Source organism: Protomyctophum parallelum, assembly GCF_964188405.1.
Source record: "Protomyctophum parallelum genome assembly, chromosome: 11".
In the NCBI taxonomy this organism is placed as follows: Eukaryota; Metazoa; Chordata; class Actinopteri; order Myctophiformes; family Myctophidae; genus Protomyctophum; species Protomyctophum parallelum.
In genome coordinates, this window is record NC_139707.1 from 40,443,945 (window position 1) to 40,461,959 (window position 18,015).

Consider the following 18,015-nt stretch of genomic DNA (forward strand, 5'->3'; position numbering starts at 1 on the left):
TTTCTTTGTCGTGTGCGATTGTGCACTCATTCTTTCCCTTGTATGATTTCTCTGCTGCTCTCTTTCACACATGCCCCCCCCCACACACGCACGTGCGCGACACATGCACATGCACACACACAATCTCACACAGCTCCTTTCAGCCATAACACCCTTGGGGGAGAGCGTCTGGTGACTGGAAATGTCAAACTGCTTTGTCACGTCCAATCTCAGTCAGGGAGGACTACCCACTCTCTCTCTCGCTCTGTGTGTGTGTGTGTGTGTGTGTGTGTGTGTGTGTGTGTGTGTGTGTGTGTGTGTGTGTGTGTGTGTGTGTGTGTGTGTGTGTGTGTGTGTGTGTGTGTGTGTGTGTGTGTGTGTGTGTGTGTGTGTGTGTGTGTGTGTGTGTGTGTGTGTGTGTGTCACAAGTGCCTATGTACATACAGTATTGTGCAAAAGTGTCCAGCCTCTGGTCTAGCAGTGGAGACTTACAGAATGATGGACAACCTCTTTCCTTTTTTCTCCCTGAAGAAAATCAATCTCTCTCTCTCATGTCTCATCTGTCTTTTATTTTTACTTTATGCTTCGTCCATGGGTCAACAATATTTAATGTATCGATACAGGTTTGGAGTTCATATCAGTACGTTTATTACATCTTTAACAGTTTCGCCACGCGATATAGACTCCACTGATTAAAGGAGTGTGCGTGCGTGTGTGCGTTGAGGCTGTGTGTGGCAGTCATCCCATGCAGCTCCTTTGGAGAAGTAGCGACATCCTCTATTCTTCTCATGTCTTACCTCTTTTTTGCCAGGTAAAGCCTGGCCTATTTTCGGTCGGGTTGGCTTTGACATCCTAGTCCTGCCTCGTGTCTGAACCCATACTTTGAAACGCCACCTAAGCCAATGGGAGTGCCTCCTAAGCCCTGAAAGGCCGTAACGCGGAGGTGTTAACCCAGACTCTGCAACGCCGCAGTATAACTATGGCCGCAGCGCGGGGCGCCTCACAACAGCGGCTAATATTATATGATTATAACTGGAGCTACACAACAAAACACACGACCGGGAGGTTGTCACAGACACGTAAAAAACAACAACAACTAAAAACAGGGCGACAGATGCACAACGGAGAGCGCTTGTTTCACCTGGCAGTTAAAGTTATGCGTGTCTTTTTTGAGTGGTGCAACCACTCCAAGGAACAGCAATGTCCGTGTTCACCTATGTGTCCGCCTATGTGTTGGTTCACCTATGTGACTACCTATGTGTTGGTTAATGAGTACCAGTAGGGGCGCTGTTGTGCCAGAAACAGAGAGAGAGAGTGCTGCACTGTTGCCTGCTAATGAGAGAGAGAGAGAAGGGGGGGGGGGGGGAGTTGCACCACTCAGTTTTCTTGCGCTCACCCATCTCTCCAAATCCATCCATCTCCACTAACACCTCCACTTTACTGTGAGAGAATCTACCCACTCACAAGCTGTTTGTTCTGCCATGGATATCTGATTACAGTATGTGATGAATGTGATCACATCTGCAACAATATGACGGAAAGACGGGCCTAACGCGCGTTCAGAATGGTCATGTCATTTCGGTCGCTGGGTGTTTTGCGATGGGGCAATAGTATTAATTCACAAGTTCCAACTAATTCCAATGACCGAATTCTAACCACAACGTTTTTAATCTAGCAGTTGCATGTGTGAAAATAAGAATGATTGAGAAACTGCACGTTTCTATTTCAAGCTGTCCAAAACACACACACACCGACTGTGTGTTTGTCTCCGTCCCAGCCAACAGCTGTACTGCCCGGGGTTGACTGAGCAGCAACTCCCCCGCCTGGTGAGATGTCAGGTTGAGAGTGAATAGAACGCAGTTTAGTTGACTCCAAATCAAATACCAATACAGGGGCTTGTTTACAGATTATTATTATATCTGCAGAGACATACTGTACTTGGTTGTTATATTTCTCTTAACAAATAGAATGCATTCATACAGGAAGGAACAGGCTGGGTTAATGATAATTAAAAACATTTAAGAATTAGGACAGCATCAGTTTTAGCTGTGTGTGTGTGTGTGTGTGTGTGTGTGTGTGTGTGTGTGTGTGTGTGTGTGTGTGTGTGTGTGTGTGTGTGTGTGTGTGTGTGTGTGTGTGTGTGTGTGTGTGTGTGTGTGTGTGTGTGTGTGTGTGTGTGTGTGTGTGTGTGTGTGTGTGTGTGTGTGTGTGTGTGTGTGTGTGTGTGTGTGTGTGTGTGTGTGTGTGTGTGTGTGTGTGTGTGTGTGTGTGTGTGTGTGTGTGCGTGCGTGCGTGCGTGCGTGCGTGCGTGCGTGCGTGCGCGCGCTCTCATGTCTGTGCCCTTCCAGTGATGTTGTTTTAGACATTCAGCAGCATCGCCTTTTTCCCCACAGGAAATAGACAGTAGCACCCATTCATTTCCCTGCTCCACTCTTGTTACTGGCCATCCTGAATACACACGGATGCTGCTGTCTCGTGGCTGTCTATCCTGCTGCTCACTGAAAGGATGCCTGATTGCTTCTCATTCCCCGCAGTTTAGCTGCCGGCCATCTCTGCTGCAACATTCAATAAGAAATACCTCTTACGCTTGCCTCTGCTAACCTCACACACACACACACTGACTGACTCACTGATAGACTCACTGACTCACTCACTCGTTGGCATACAGGCTTGTGACAGTATCTATGAAAGAAATGCATTTGGCTTCCAGGAAAAACGTTCTCAGCCCTCACCAGATAGATTTCTAAAGTTTTAATGATGTGCAGCCTGCATAGCTAGTTCAGGCAGACAACTCGTGAGTGTGCCTACCTGATCAGGTGACTAGTCTCATGCACTCTCTCTCATGCGACTAAAACAGAAGCTAATGGCTGTGGAAAATTTATAGGACGAGTATACCGGTCCTAGGGATCCAATGTATTAAGAGCTTCTGATACGTACATGCCATTGTAAATTATACCCTGGTACACACACACACACGTCACACACACACACACACACACACACACACACACACACACACACACACACTTCTTTCCCTTGTGTGATTTCTCTGCAGCTCTCTTTCACACATGCATCATATATGCATGCCCTTGCGCGCACACACACACACACACACCGCCCTCTGTTTCGCCATGGCTTTGGTGACATGGCTTTGTCACGTCCTTTGCAAAGCACCTGACCAAGCCTTTGGTTTGCACCTCCCCATGTGCAGGAAAGCTGTGTGTGTATATATATCCCCAAAGACCGTATAAGACAACCTTGTTATTTCATTTAAATTTAAATTTTTAAAAACCGAACAGGGTTTGGGGTCATTGCACCAAGCCTCCGTCATAGTGGCTACCTGTTGCCGCCAGACTTGACCACTCTGTTACCATTTAGTTACATATAATTCCCGATGAAAATTCTCTCTGATCTGATCAGCGAGGATGGTCCTCGCCTTGCTGTTCCGTGTCCACTGAGGCGGGGAGGTGGGAGAGGGAAAATGGTTGATTAATTCACACTCACAGAGATAGGGGGAGAACAAATCCACAGCCAGTTAAAAGCAGATTTGAGCTGTGGAATCTCATTTTGGGAGCTCCCTTAACTCTTATTTAGAATAATTCAATCTAGCCTATCTATGGTGGTTCAACCACTCTGTTCTCTCTTCACGTACACCCTGCAGTCATTAGTTGAGACATTCAGAACTATTTTTTTTTCTTATGGGACTGTAACTCGAAATGTAAGTATGAAACTAATTGGACCCCAACGGGTCAGAGTTAAATTAAACTGATGATTTTACAGTTTAGATTGAGGTCCCAGGCACATCCATGGCCTAATGCATATTAAACTGGGTTCATTGAAATTGAAGCGGGTTGAGAAAACATTTTGTGTAAAGATTTATTCCAATGCTGGCGGATATTGCATGGACATTTTGTAGGTCTATTATTGATTTCCTCCCCTCGGCGCCACTTTGCTAAACATCTACAGGCCACAGAAATACTGTGCCACATTCTTTTCTGAACTATTATCTAAAGTCTGTATTGATTTAGACTGTTATTGTTTGTGATATGTATCAATTGGTCAGTATACCTGACAAAGGCTACAGAGCCCGAAACATTGTATATGTTCTTTCCGCTCTGGTCATTTTTAGAGCTTTTAAAACGGTGTGCAGACCTCCTTCTTTTTCAGATAATTTACTGGGATGTGTGTGTACCTCCTGACCACTATTGTTGGTGTTTTGAACATTCATATCAAACCCAAGGACAAAATAATGGTCTAAAGCAGGGGTTCTCAAACATTTCTGTATCACAACCCCATATTATGAGGGAAACACATTTGTAAACTGAAGCATTTAGCCAAAAATGTGTTGCTAGAACCACTGGATGCAGCTCTCGATTTTTTTCTTTGGCCACCGATCGTGTCGTTTTTACCAACGGCAGCAGCTGTTGGTAACGGTCTGGTTGTCTGTCTAGTGTCTGTGAGAATGATCTTTTCCACTTGGTGACGTGACATCTTGGTCTGTAAATGGAACCGTTTGTTGACTCAAATGTCAATTTGGGGGATATTTAGTTTGCTATTACAGGCTGTTACAGTTAAAGATGTAACACAATGGTTTTCCTCTGTAAATAACCTAAAGATTTAACACCAGCTTTTTTTTTTTAACATCTTCTGAAATGCAATAAACTAAATGTGTGAGAGTGTGTAAATAATGCATATAATTTCTGTTTATCATTACATACATGAAAAACACCTTCTATCCATTTGACACTTCTATATGTTCAATTCTAATTCTAAACCTAGAAATGTTTAGCTTGGTTGCCCAAACTGGTAAACTCTGGCCACTTAACACTATGGTAAAAATGCAACTTTTTGCCCTAGAATCTTGTGTAACACCTCTCTTTTTGCATTTTCATATGTGTAGAATCAATTCTGATGCAAAAACGTGATTTTGGAGGTGATCAATCCCCTCAAAACGAAGTACACAATACTCATGATCTCAGGAGTGATGTGACAATGTAATTGGCTTGCAAAATACCATAATCACAAATGGAGGATCCAAGTGATTTGCACATCACATGCCCTCCGCCGATATTCCTCCCAGGACAACCATGCTAGCAATTTCCATAAATTGTTTCTTTCTAGTTTCAAAATATTACTGTTGTTTATAAAGCTCTGAATGGTTTAGGGCCAAATATTTCTGATCTTATCATGAACCATCCAGATCTCTCAGGTTACCCTTCTTTGCCAATTATGGTCTAAACTTGATATACATTTTGTACTCCTCTTTAGGGCCCCAAATCACACCTTAGAAAGCACAAGTGTCTATAGACGAATTCAGAAACGGGTCTCATGGTCGTAGCTATACTGAAAAATACATAACGTCAGTCTTACCCATTACCCAATCTTTCTGTTTTATGAACACAAGGCTGCTGTATTTTATACCTCATACTAGGCATTTATAGTATGAGGTATAAAGTACAGCAGCCTTGTGTTCATAAAACGGAAAGATTGGGTATTGGGTAAGACTGACCTTATGTATCTTTCAGGACCTTTCACTGCTTTGTCTAAACAATTACTCTATGGCTCTGGTCTCAGCCACCGCGGTGGATATTTTGACTTTCCGTTTATTTTTTATGTTGCCACTACTGTTGGAACATAAACCAGCCATGGAGCCATAAACTACACAGGTTCATCCCGATGTTCTGGGCATCTTTGTAATGTTAGTGTTAGTAAAAAGCAGGTAACGTTTGAGGCAGACTAACATCAGTCACTCTACCATTTCACTGTAGTAGAAGAGGTGCAGGTTTATCCTGCAGCTATGTCTGCTCCGCCTACAGGAAATACATAATCACACCGTAGAAAGCACGAGTGTCTATACAAAGTGTGTTTTGACTGGGGCATCATATTTTGATGGCAATAACTGCCTGTCATAATTTCACCCCCTCCCTATCATGTATTGGACAGTATTAAGATGTTGAACATAAGGAAGACTTTGAAACATTAAACCGATGGAAAAAAATCACTGCTAATTCTCAACACCCTCTTGTTTAATGCTAGTGTATTGTATTTGTATTGTAATTGGATGATCTCTCTGTTTCCACACCAGCAACTGATGCGGTCCTCCGTGTTCCACATGTTCATTCTGAGCATGGTAGCCGTGGACGTCATTGTTGCCGCTAGCAACTATTACAAAGGTGACAACCACCGCAACGGCTACGATGAGTTTTACCTGGCGGAGGTAAGACACAGTTCTGTTTTTATCCTCACATATTATTCTTTCTTCTTTTCCTCCACATTTACACAACTAAAGAAACGTAACATCTCAAAAGCACATACTGCACATCTCTGGCAATGAAGGGACCAGGCGCTCTTCTGGTTGATGTGTGGTTCCACCGGGCTGTCAGTGGCCCCGATTCCACTGGGGTTGAACTGGTTCTGTTCTCTTTTCCTTAACCCATTTTGACCTGAGATCAGATTCTAAAAATGTCTTCTACATCCAGACAGTTTTCTGAAAAAGCTATGTTTCTATGTCAGTCGTTCTTCGATTTTTCAAAATCAAAAAAAGATCTGCTATTTTTATCAATAGCTAAAGCATGACATAACACCAAAATGGGTTAATTGGTTCAGATCCCTAAAAGTACTTGTAGGCTTGTAGATCGGCTATTTTCAGCAAGTGTAAAATCAGTCATTACAATGACATCAAGGCCCGCCAAAATACATTTTAGTCGACTAAATCAACTGTGGACTTAGTCGACTAAAATCTTATGACATTTAGTCGACTAAAACTAGATCTAACACTAAAATTCCAGGTGACTAAAATGTGACTAAAACTAAATGAAAACTATTCAAGACTATGATTAAAACTAAAATCTAAATATGAACTGGAACGTCTGTCTGTCTGTCTGTCTGTCTGTCTGTCTGTCTTATCCTTTGATATACTGGATATTATTATTATTCATGTTTGTGCAGTATAAATGGATGGATGGATGGATGGCTGGATTGATTAATGGAATGATTGATAGATCGATTCATTATCTGTTGGTGAATTTCATTCCAGTCAATGGCTTCACACCTGCATGCCCATAGAAACACTTGCATATCACATACTCGTACACACATTGGTCTCACACGCAGACGCACGCAGACATATGTGCATGCTCGCAGGAGACAACCGTTTCCCTTCCTGTGAAAGTCATCAGTATGCAGGTGGTAGAGGAAGAACAAACACGGGGAGAAGAGTCTCCCCTCATCCACCTCCTACCTTCCATCCCTCTGAAAGGAGGAGATAAGAAAAAGTGTGGAGGTGTTAAAACGCATGCACACACACGCACACGCACACACACGCACACAATCACAATATTATCTTGTCTCACTAACTCCATCCATATCATCCAGCCATCCGGCTCCCTGGATGTGTACCAACCTGCAGGAATACTGTGAAGGGGAAATTATAATAAGTGCAGGTATCGGTTTTCAAATGAAATGGAGTACAGCATGTTTTGACGGACCCAGGGGGGCTGGCTTAAAATAGTGAATAGGGATAACTGACTTAACAATAACAAACTCCCTGCAGAGTACAGTGATACAGGAATCCTATTACCCTTCTGCTTTCCCCATTAATTTTTCACAGAAATGTATGCATCTCCTGATATCCATTATCCCACGGCTAGTGATGTGCAGACATTTCATTTTTACTGGGCAAGTCCTTAAATCAATTTAGAAATTAAATCAAGTAAACGCCCATCAAGTAAATGCTCAGACTTGCCTTCTATTGAGAGACGTTGAAGGTTGACAGCTTTTATAACATAGAGAAAGTGAAGCAGAGCTTGGGAATGTTGTGTCACTTGCTTTTCGCATTGGTGTCAGTAAAATGTTGAATTAGTGCCCGTTTCCTGCTGTGTGCTGCTCTATAGCTCTGCATTTTAGAATTTGTTTATTATCAGCTGCCTGCACCAATTGAAAAGTAAAGAAAAGAAAAGTTATTTTTGTTGTTTAAAATTTCTCCCCAATTCACTGCCAGCGTTTCTCTAGAACAGTCTGCCCACACTGCCAGCAGGTGTGTCACCGCGATGTTCCGTTCTTTAGTTATTGACAGTTATACAGTGGTGGAAAAAGTACTAAAATAATAAGTAAAATAACTAAGTAAAAAAATAACTAAGTAAAATAAGACATCCATGGCCCAGGCCGTAGCGTAACGGTCTGGGCACCGGACTGGTAATCCAGTCGCAGTGTGCCGCGGGTTCGACTCCCGGACCCGACACGGCCTTTACTGCATGTCATCCCCCCATCTCTCTCCCGTTTCCTGTCAGCCTACTGTCTGTCCCTTCAAAAATCAATAATAGGCGTAAGCCGCAAAAAAATATCTTTAAAATAAATAAAAATAAGACATCCATTATACTATGCTCTGAGTCTGTATTCATAAACAAAGTAAGACCAAAACCAGGCAATTAATTAATAGGTTTGATTATTACACAGACACACACACACACACATGCATGTGTGTGCAGCCTCTCCCTGTGTCTGTCTGTCCGTCTATGTGTGTGCAGCCTCTCCCTGTGTCTGTCTGTCCGTCTATGTGTGTGCAGCCTCTCCCTGTGTCTGTCTGTCCGTCTCTCTCTCACACACACACACACGCTGCACCTCACGGACGCAATCACACGGGACCGACACAAACGCACGCACGCACAGGTTTTACGTCCCATTCGCTGTGCCAGGGGAGGAGGTGGACTGCCGTTGGATACGTCTGGGTATGCAGTCAGTCTTCTAGGTAGTCCCACAACGTACATTGAAACCTTCTTTTCTTTGTACTCGACAAAGGTGAAGTAGTGAGAATATATCCATTTGCCGCCGCCACCATGACAGTCTTGTTAGCAAACACAAACACACCCACAGCGCGTCCAGCAGCTCTGCCACGCACCATCGCACACACTCTAATCTTCTTTGCCTTTTTTTTTACTATTTTGAAAAACATTAAAATTGTTCAACTAGCCGATCTACATCAACACGTTGTGAGCTTGTAGATCGGCTATTTCAACTATTCAAAAATGTTTTTCAAAATGGTAAAAAAGGCAAACTAGTTTAGGCATGAGGGGTCCTCATTCCCTTTTCTTCCATTTTAGTTAGGTAAAGTTAGCAATTTTTTGTTGCAAATCTGCAAAGAAAATGCATACCACTAGCTTTCTTCACAGATGTGTTCATAAAGGTGTCTATACTATCACATATCAATTTGTTCCAAGCCAACTCCCTTGGGAAACGTTGTGGGATTCAATCAAAGTTGGGGTACCCGGAGGGCCTAGGCTAAAAGTAGGACATTTTAAAATTGGCCAATATAAGCTTGTGATGTGTAAATAGGGTTTTTTTGGCGGGGGGGGGGGGGGGGGGGGGGTGCTGAATCTGTTCCAACCATTCGTCTTCAGTAAAAATGACTCACTGGCCATAAAATCGGCCATGCCTGCTTTTGTGTAATAACTAATAAGCCATTTTATGACCCCCCCATCTCAATGGATGGGGGGGTCATATTAAAATATAAAAAGTAGATGGAACAATCTTTAACTGATGTAACTGAATGAGAATCAGACTTTTTTCACACCTTAAAAATAATTAACAGTAAAATAAGGGTGAAATTATATATGATAATCACTATATAAAAAAATATCAACTCAATAAAAAACTAAGGTGCTAAAAAGAAAGCATGATTTTGTAAAATATGAATAAGTGTGTACAGTCCTCCTCACAGTCGCAACTGACTGCAACTGCAGAAGATAGTCTGGTGTGATGGGGTCTGTTGACGGTACAGGCTCATAGCCTTTGTCACCAAGCTTCCATCCATACTTGCAGCAGCATTTTATCAAGCAGGTGTCTGAAAATTAGAAATAGAATAGAATGAAACGGACTAGAATTGAACGAATAGAAATTATTGTGGAGATCCCAACTGGTATGGTTTACTTAGGATCTTAGATTACCATTTCTATGCATTTGATGTATTGCCTTGTGTTGTCCTTGCTTACTGTAAATCTCTCTGGATTAACACATTTTGGGGCGGGAAATAGCAGAAATACAAGCTCATAGCTCGGCTACGAGCTTGTAGGTCTGCTATTTTTAAGTGGTGCAACCACTTCTACATCCAGCAATGTCCGTATGTATCATGTATCCGTCGTGAGCACGAGTGGTGTGCGCATGCGTGAAATTGGAACGAGAGAAGTATGTGACATGGCTGCCACCTGCTGGACGCAAACGATACAGAGAAGAAATTGGAACGATACAGAGAAGAAATTGGAACGATACAAATTGGAACGATACAGAGAACCAATAGACGGGAGTTGCACCACTTGGTTCACACTGGTGTGATTTTTTAAAAATGTGGCACAAATCTTTGAATATATATGTTCTTTCACGGCAAACGTTTTTAACTCATATTTTTGCTGCTGTGGGGTCCCTGAAACAACATTGGTCGGTGACCAATTACATATATTTTTGGGGTCCTTGACATTAAATATGTCTTCAGAAAAATGTCAGGATTTAGAAGACATTTGTAGAATCGTCCTCAGGTCAAAATGGGTTAAGGTAAATTGTATATGTCTGTTCTGTACCCCCCTGCAGGTTGCCTTCACTGTGCTGTTTGACCTGGAAGCTCTGCTGAAGATCTGGTGTCTGGGCTTCACAGGCTACATCAGCTCATCTCTGCACAAGTTCGAGTCCCTGCTGGTGGTCGGCACCACCATGCACATCTACCCGTACCTCTATCACTCCCAGTTCACCTACTTTCAGGTGTGGACACATAGATACACGCATGCACCCACATACAAAGCAGTGTTGTTTTCGTCGACTAAAACTAAGACGAAAAATGTTCATCGACTACCTTTTTTTTCACTGACGAAAACTAAATGAAAACTAAGCTATGATGACTAAAACTAAGACTAATATTGACAATTTCGTCAACAGATCAAAACTAGACTAAAATGTTAGGAAGGGACTAGTGGACAAGAGATCCAGTATAAGTCATTTTACTGTCATTTTAAGTTAATCAAGGCCCGCCAAAATACATTTTAGTCGACTAAATCAACTGTAGACTTAGTCGACTAAAATCTTATGATATTTAGTCGACTAAAACTAGACTAACACTAAAACATTCCAGGTGACTAAAATGTGACTAAAACTAAATAAACTATTCAAGAGACTATGCTGCCAAAAACAACACTGATGCAAAGCAAACACAGACTAAGGGCACTTTCACACCGGACACCCCTTTGGTTCGGTTGGTGTGAACGTGCATCCAAACTCTGGTGCGGATCAAAGAAACGAACCATGGTCCGCCAAAAAAGGCCGGACTCGGTTCACTTCCAAACGAACCACGGTGCGGTTCGTTACTGGTGTGAACGCATTCGGACTTTATAGAGGACCAAATACAGGATGATAGCCAAAATAGCCGTCGGGTAGACCGTGATTTCCCGCACCCCCTCATGTTCTTTTTCCCTCCATCGTAAAATGACCTCTTTTCTACTACCGTATTTGGTTCGCTTAACATGTCCACGTGTCATTTGTTTACATATTTGGTACGCTTTACAAAGTCCAGTGTGAACACCAAACGGACCAAAATCTAAATGCAAATATTTGGTCCTTGGTCCTTGATCCGGACTTTGCGTGTGAAAACGGCCTAAGATGTGCAACGGACTCACACATGGGACATGGCACAAAGTTACTGTGCTTAAATTTCACAGTATGCCTAATGAGTTGAATCATCCACATCCCGATTCCCAAGTGATTTTTTTTCTCCAGTCAAGAGCCGATGCTTTGAATCATTTAGTGGCATTTCCCTGCACTGACTCTTGTGGCCATGCATTAATGAATACAAATCAATCATATCAGCCGCCTGTGGTTAATCTGCCCTTCGTTCAATCTCCACGCCTCTTCCAAAGGACTGTGCTGAGAGAATGGCTAACAGGGAGATTAAAGTTGAAACCCTGATTGATTTTCATGTTCGACTTCGGCGTATTTATGTGCAGGCCTTTGCTTTATACATTTGAACGTGTTCATTATGAGGAAGCTCGCTGTGCGGCCCTCTTGTTTCATTATTTAACGGAACACCATGCCTGAGTGCTGCGCTCTTCTTCACCAGAGTCTTTGGAAATGAGTCGAGCAGCGACAAGTCGGCCCCTGTTGTTCTCTGGTCCTAATCATTCTCTAAGTGGGGTTAATAATGTGTGAAGCCTAGTTACTATGTGAACAGTGTGTGTTGGGTGGGGTGTGTGTGTGTGTGTGTGTGTGTGTGCGCGCGCGTGTGGGTGGCAGCTGCTGAGAGAGCCAAGCAGTGTCAGTCAGGGCAGCACTTGTGGACAGTGCTCATTAAAGAACAGGCTCTCCACAGTGCTGCCTACATCAAGGTCACAGGGTCAGATATTATGGTTAGCACATCCTGGTCCTTTTATGATACTTTGATAGTGCTCTTTGCTTTGACACCATAATGGGTTTTGGTATGGTGTCATACTGCCAACAGCAGCTTTCTTTTTATTGCTTGAAACAAACACACACACACGCGTGTGCAAGAGCGCACGCACGCACGCACGGCCTAACGCACGCACGACAGAAGTGTGGCTAGTATTTATTCCTTAAAGATGTTTTTCAGCTGTTTAACGTTTTCCAATACGGACCTTCAGTGCTACATTGATTCCAGAGGGACTATAATAGACCATGTTTGCCAATTGAGTGCATTTTTGAGTGTTGAGTGAGTCCTCTTAAAGTTGGCTAAAACTATTATACTATCACATCGCCCGTAGAGGCAATCGCAAACAAGTGATGACAAAGATATTGTCATGTCTACTTCAGGTTTTCCCATTTTGGATTTTATATTTTATTTTATTGCTGGAGTAAAGTAATCGTCCACCTCCGTTATCTAAGCCACACTGGAGGCGACAGCTGGACGTGTCAAAACCTCTCAGAGCTCACTTCTATTTGGGATCGTTGGTACAGATCTGAAAAAGAAAGGTAACCTCATTTTAGTGTTTTCTTTTTCTTTTCACATGCGTCTGTGATGCTTTCAGTGGGTCACAGCACTGAGATGTCGCTGTCACTTACAATTCCATTGCTTTTGATTTCAAAACATGATAGAGGATAGGATTAAAAAACTGTCATTGACTGGAAAATGCCCTGGCCGCAGGGGAAACGGTTAAGACGTGTTACTGGTTTTTATTTGTATCCATCCAAGGGGTGTTTCACTGATAAAGGTCAGCCTTTATAACGATTGTCATCCACACGCACACACACACGCACACGCACACGCACACGCACACACGCAATCGTGTACCGTACTATGTGTGTACTCTCTCACACATTCACAACATGGCAGCATTATTTATAACCCTGGAGCACGCCCATTCTCTTCATTCTCCCTCTTCTTCCGTGTGTGTTTAGAATCCTAATGATCTAAATGGTCCTCATAATTATTCTAAGGCGGTGAGTCTGTGACCCAAAGAGAGATGCAGGACACCGTATAATGACATGGCGGACAGGTTCAGACTACTATGAGTACAGTAATCGGAGCCATCCATGTGCCCCCGGCCGACAGCCTCAATAGGCAGACACAGCATACACAAGGTTATGTAATGTGGAGAGTCAGACGAGATTACTTATTTGGGTTGTATTTTGTAAAACAAACTTTCGCAAAGTTTGTCGTCGACTGAGGTTGGTTAACTTGAACAAACTCTTTGACAAGCTAGCCGGTTTGACCTTTAGTTGCAGAGCAGAAGTCTCTGATGTGAAATAGATGGTGGCGATCACAGATGGGCCTATTGTCCTTCTATGGGATTGTAAAGATAAATCTTGGGCTAGGGTTCTTCCAGGTAGGGATTGCTAAATCGATGGCAACTCTGCCTCGCTGAGCAAAATCTGACAAAGATTCATCACCTAAGGATGGATGTTGTCACCACAAGCAATTTTGGGGACTGGGCAAAGAGGACAAATAGTGAAATAAATAGAAAAAAAACAAAGCATCACTGTGTTATTACTTTTGGGGCAATCTGGAAAGCCATTGGCAAAACGAAGGAAAAGCAGCGCCCTCTTTTTGACGAGAGTCAACCGTCTGTCTCGAGAGACTACTTTGGGGGTAAAGATCAATGCACTCTCCTTCCAGATCAGTACGTGCTCTATTGATTGAGTTGCTTATGGGTGTATAGGTGAGATTGTTTTCTATATAACAAATACTCATTCACAGTCATTCGATCCGTTTCAATAGGGTCTCTCCGATTTTAATGTGTGCTTAAATCACATAAATCAGATTCCCAGTAGTTGATGAAAGCTATTACAACAACATTAACACCCTCTTCAGGGCTGCTTAGGTTTTGAGGGGCGCTATTCAGCTATTAGTGTAGATTTTCATCTTACACAAACATTAAATTGCCATTGACAATTAATCGAGAATTTTCATATGTGGACAAGCAAATCGGCTATTTTTGTCCTATGCACACAGATGAAATTCCCATTGGCAATGAATGGAGAATTTACGTCATACTGTGTCTGAGCAAATAGACTTGCTACGTCATGATGATGTACGCTGATAAGAACGCCCCTCACTTTGACTCTTTGACTATCTGCACTTGGAAAAATCACAACCGTGCGAACTGAGCTGGTAGTGCTCTGTGTGAATGGCCCTTTAAGGCTCATACATAGTCTGGATTTTCGGCGGTGAGGTGACCACCGAACTACAACATGAAGTCACAAGCCGCGGTGAAGAGCAAACCACCGCCACCGCTCCAGCTCTTCTCTTTGTTTTTCAACGTTATTTCAGCTCCGGTGGTCACCTCACCACCGAAAATCCAGACTATATGAATAGGCCTTTAGGCTGCTCAACAGTGCCACTTTAGGTCACCCAGCCACCCACCCATGTCTGTTCGTACCAGGGACGGACGGAGGGACGGACGGACACAGGCCAGTCATTGGAGTGGTTAGGCACCGCTCAAAAAGTGAATGGATCTTCTGTTCCCCCTCCCCCTACAGGTGCTACGCGTGGTGCGCCTGATAAAGATCTCTCCGGCTCTGGAGGACTTTGTCTATAAGATCTTTGGCCCGGGGAAGAAGCTGGGCAGCCTGGTGGTGTTCACGGCCAGCCTGCTCATCGTCATGTCGGCCATCAGTCTGCAGATGTTCTGCTTCGTGGAGGACCTGGACCGCTTCACCACGTTCCCCAGGGTAATGTCCAGTGGTGGAAGAAGAACTCTTGGTTATTGACTTGAGCAAAAGTAGCAATGCCACAATGTAGAAATGCCACGTTAGGTAAGTGAAAGTCCTCTATTCAAAAATGTAAAAGTAAAAATACAAAAGTATTTGCGGCCCAGGCCGTAGCGTAACGGTCTGGGCACCGGACTGGTAATCCAGTCGCAGTGTGCCGCGGGTTCGACTCCCGGACCCGACACGGCCTTTACTGCATGTCATCCCCCCATCTCTCTCCCGTTTCCTGTCAGCCTACTGTCTGTCCCTTCAAAAATCAATAAAAGGCGTAAGCCGCAAAAAAATATCTTAAAAAAATATATATATATATATTTGCATTAAAATATACAAAGTTCAAAGTTCAAAATATTTCTAAAATAGTCAATGCTTCGCGTCAAAATGTGAGGCTGCAATTTAGACATTTAGCAAACGCTCGTAATCCAGAGCGAATGTTACAGTACGTCTCGCTCCCCATTGACCACAGTGCTCTGTGCCCGTCAGCAGACCACCATCTGAACATATTTTGTGCCAGGAGAAAGTTAGGTTGAGAAAGAGGTATTGCATGAAGCTCAAAAGGTTTTCCGTTTTAGCTCATCAGTAGAAATGTGGGTATAGGACAATAATACTGATTGCAGCTTCATGAGGACCTCAGACAAAACCCTCAGGTTTTTTTTTCGCCCTCATGAAGGCGAAAAAATGGTTCTAGACAGATTTATACCAACACACAGAATGCAAGAAGCATCGGAAATTCATATGCTGCACACACACGCACACTCACACACCCTCCCTCAGTCAAGCTATGGGAGACCTGCAGATTCTGACGATGGGGTACTTAACGTGTCAACAGATGTGGAGCCCGTCCACCACCTTCCTTTGATTTCTAAGGGCTCACAACAAGCTCATTTCTCTCTCATTAGCCTTGTCGTTCCAAACCCCCATTTCTCTCCTCTTCCCTCATTCTGCTGGAGCAGAATGAGGGAGATCGCTCGTAAACAGATGTTGCTCACCTGCTGAACAGTATGAAATAATATATATATATATATATATATGTTTTTTTTTTAATATAATTATTATGCTTCTCATTCGCCACACGCGGCGAAAATAGCCGATCTACCAGCTCACACAGTGGCAGATCTGAGCTTGTAGATCTCCAACTGAAATCAGGCTTTACTCTTTACTCTAAATCTCTTTCACTGTGTCTTGCATTCACAGACGCGCACGCACGCACACATGCATGTACACACACATCACAGTTAATGATGTTTGGCAGTCACAGGCAGACCTGTTGCTGGGTTTTATCTTCTATATGCCGGGAGGGCAAGGAGGTGAAGGAAGTTGGGTTTGGGAAAAGTCTGGGGTCTGTCTGGAAGTTAGAACTATCACTCCATGGCCTTCCAAGTCTCAGCTGGCTGCACCACACTCCTTCATCTGACCTCTACTGATGTGTGTGTATGTATGTGTGCATTTCAATAGAGAGAGAGAGAGAGAGAGAGAGAGAGAGAGACAATTAACGAGCCTTGCTCCACAGGCTCCTGTCACAGTCACTCACTCATAAACATCTTGAACGCCGAAGGTCAAGATGGTCATTATGTACATCGGATGTGTGGCATTTGTTAAAACAGAGTGCCTCCCTGTTCCCTTCACCCTCTGTCTCTCTCTCTCTCTCTCTCTCTCTCTGTCTGTCTCTTCTTTACATGGTCTCTCATGCGCTTTCTCTCATCTATATCTGCCTGTCTATCCCGCCCGTCCGTTTGTCCGTCCATCCATCTATTCCATTACTTTCTCTAACTTCTCCTTCTCCCTTGCAGGCATTCATGTCCATGTTCCAGATCCTAACGCAGGAAGGCTGGATCGATGTGATGGACCAGACACTAGTAGCCGTGGGTCACATGTGGGCTCCTGTCGTCGCAATCTACTTCATCCTTTACCACCTGTTTGCCACCCTGGTGAGTTTTACAATGACCATCATCATTCTGAGGTCCTCCCAGGTCCATTTAGTTGCAAATAAGTTGGGATAGTAGTTTTTTATTTATTTGTATTTGTTGTTTTTACAAAATCACATAATGATTAGTTTTTGTATTCATTATCTGAGTATTCCAGACGAGACGAAGATCTGCCCACAGTTAGTGGAGTAATATCAAGCCTGCAGAATGGCTGGGCAATGTTGAAGCCGCAGTCCCTACTGGTCAAAAGTGGTACTGCAGGCCCAGGTTACATTCATGAATGAATCTGGGATCGGACGTAGAGGTACCACAAGAACAGCGCGAGAGGTACTACGATAGGAGCCAACCAATCATATCGTAACGCTCGAGGGGTACTACCCGGAAGTCATTTCGTCGTGGCTTCAAAACGCCACTGAGCAACTTCCTCAATCCGTTCTCTAGATATATAGTAAGTAAGTAGCCTTGCAGAGCCATGGGGAGCCTATCTCCTGTTTCTGTAGCGTGAGGCAGCTTGATGTACAAGTACACCCCCTGGACATGACGCTAGTATGTCGCAGGGACTTACCCCCAATCCAACCCTTGATGCTGAGTGTCAAGCAGGGAGGCATTGGGTCCCATTTTTACAGTCTTTGATATGACCCGGCCAGGGATTGAACCCCGACCTCCCAGTCTCAGGGCGGACACTCTAACCACAAGGCCACTGAGCTGGTTCTCTCTCTAGATATATGCTCTATGAGTATATATACAGTACTGGGGGTTGAGTAATTTGTCCACCACTGCACAGGAAGCCGTCACATGGCACAGGCGCTCTCTGGAATGAGTCACGCATTCAACTCAAGGATGGAACAAACAACAAAACACACCGTCGGCATCATCAGCTCTGAAAGGAAGAGGGAAAAATGTATGTGTGTTATCG

The 18,015-nt window shown here is 43.6% G+C and overlaps 1 protein-coding gene across 1 annotated transcript in view; it reads left to right on the top strand.

The window, feature by feature from the left end:
• The window catches only part of nalcn (sodium leak channel, non-selective), a 111,843-nt gene that overhangs the window by 39,010 nt on the left and 54,818 nt on the right, over positions 1–18,015 (top strand). The window contains exons 10-13 of the mRNA XM_083776368.1: positions 6,065–6,196; positions 10,558–10,725; positions 14,947–15,138; positions 16,965–17,102. Coding sequence (XP_083632494.1) covers positions 6,065–6,196; positions 10,558–10,725; positions 14,947–15,138; positions 16,965–17,102 — 630 coding nt within the window. The remainder of the gene's footprint in view (positions 1–6,064; positions 6,197–10,557; positions 10,726–14,946; positions 15,139–16,964; positions 17,103–18,015) is intronic.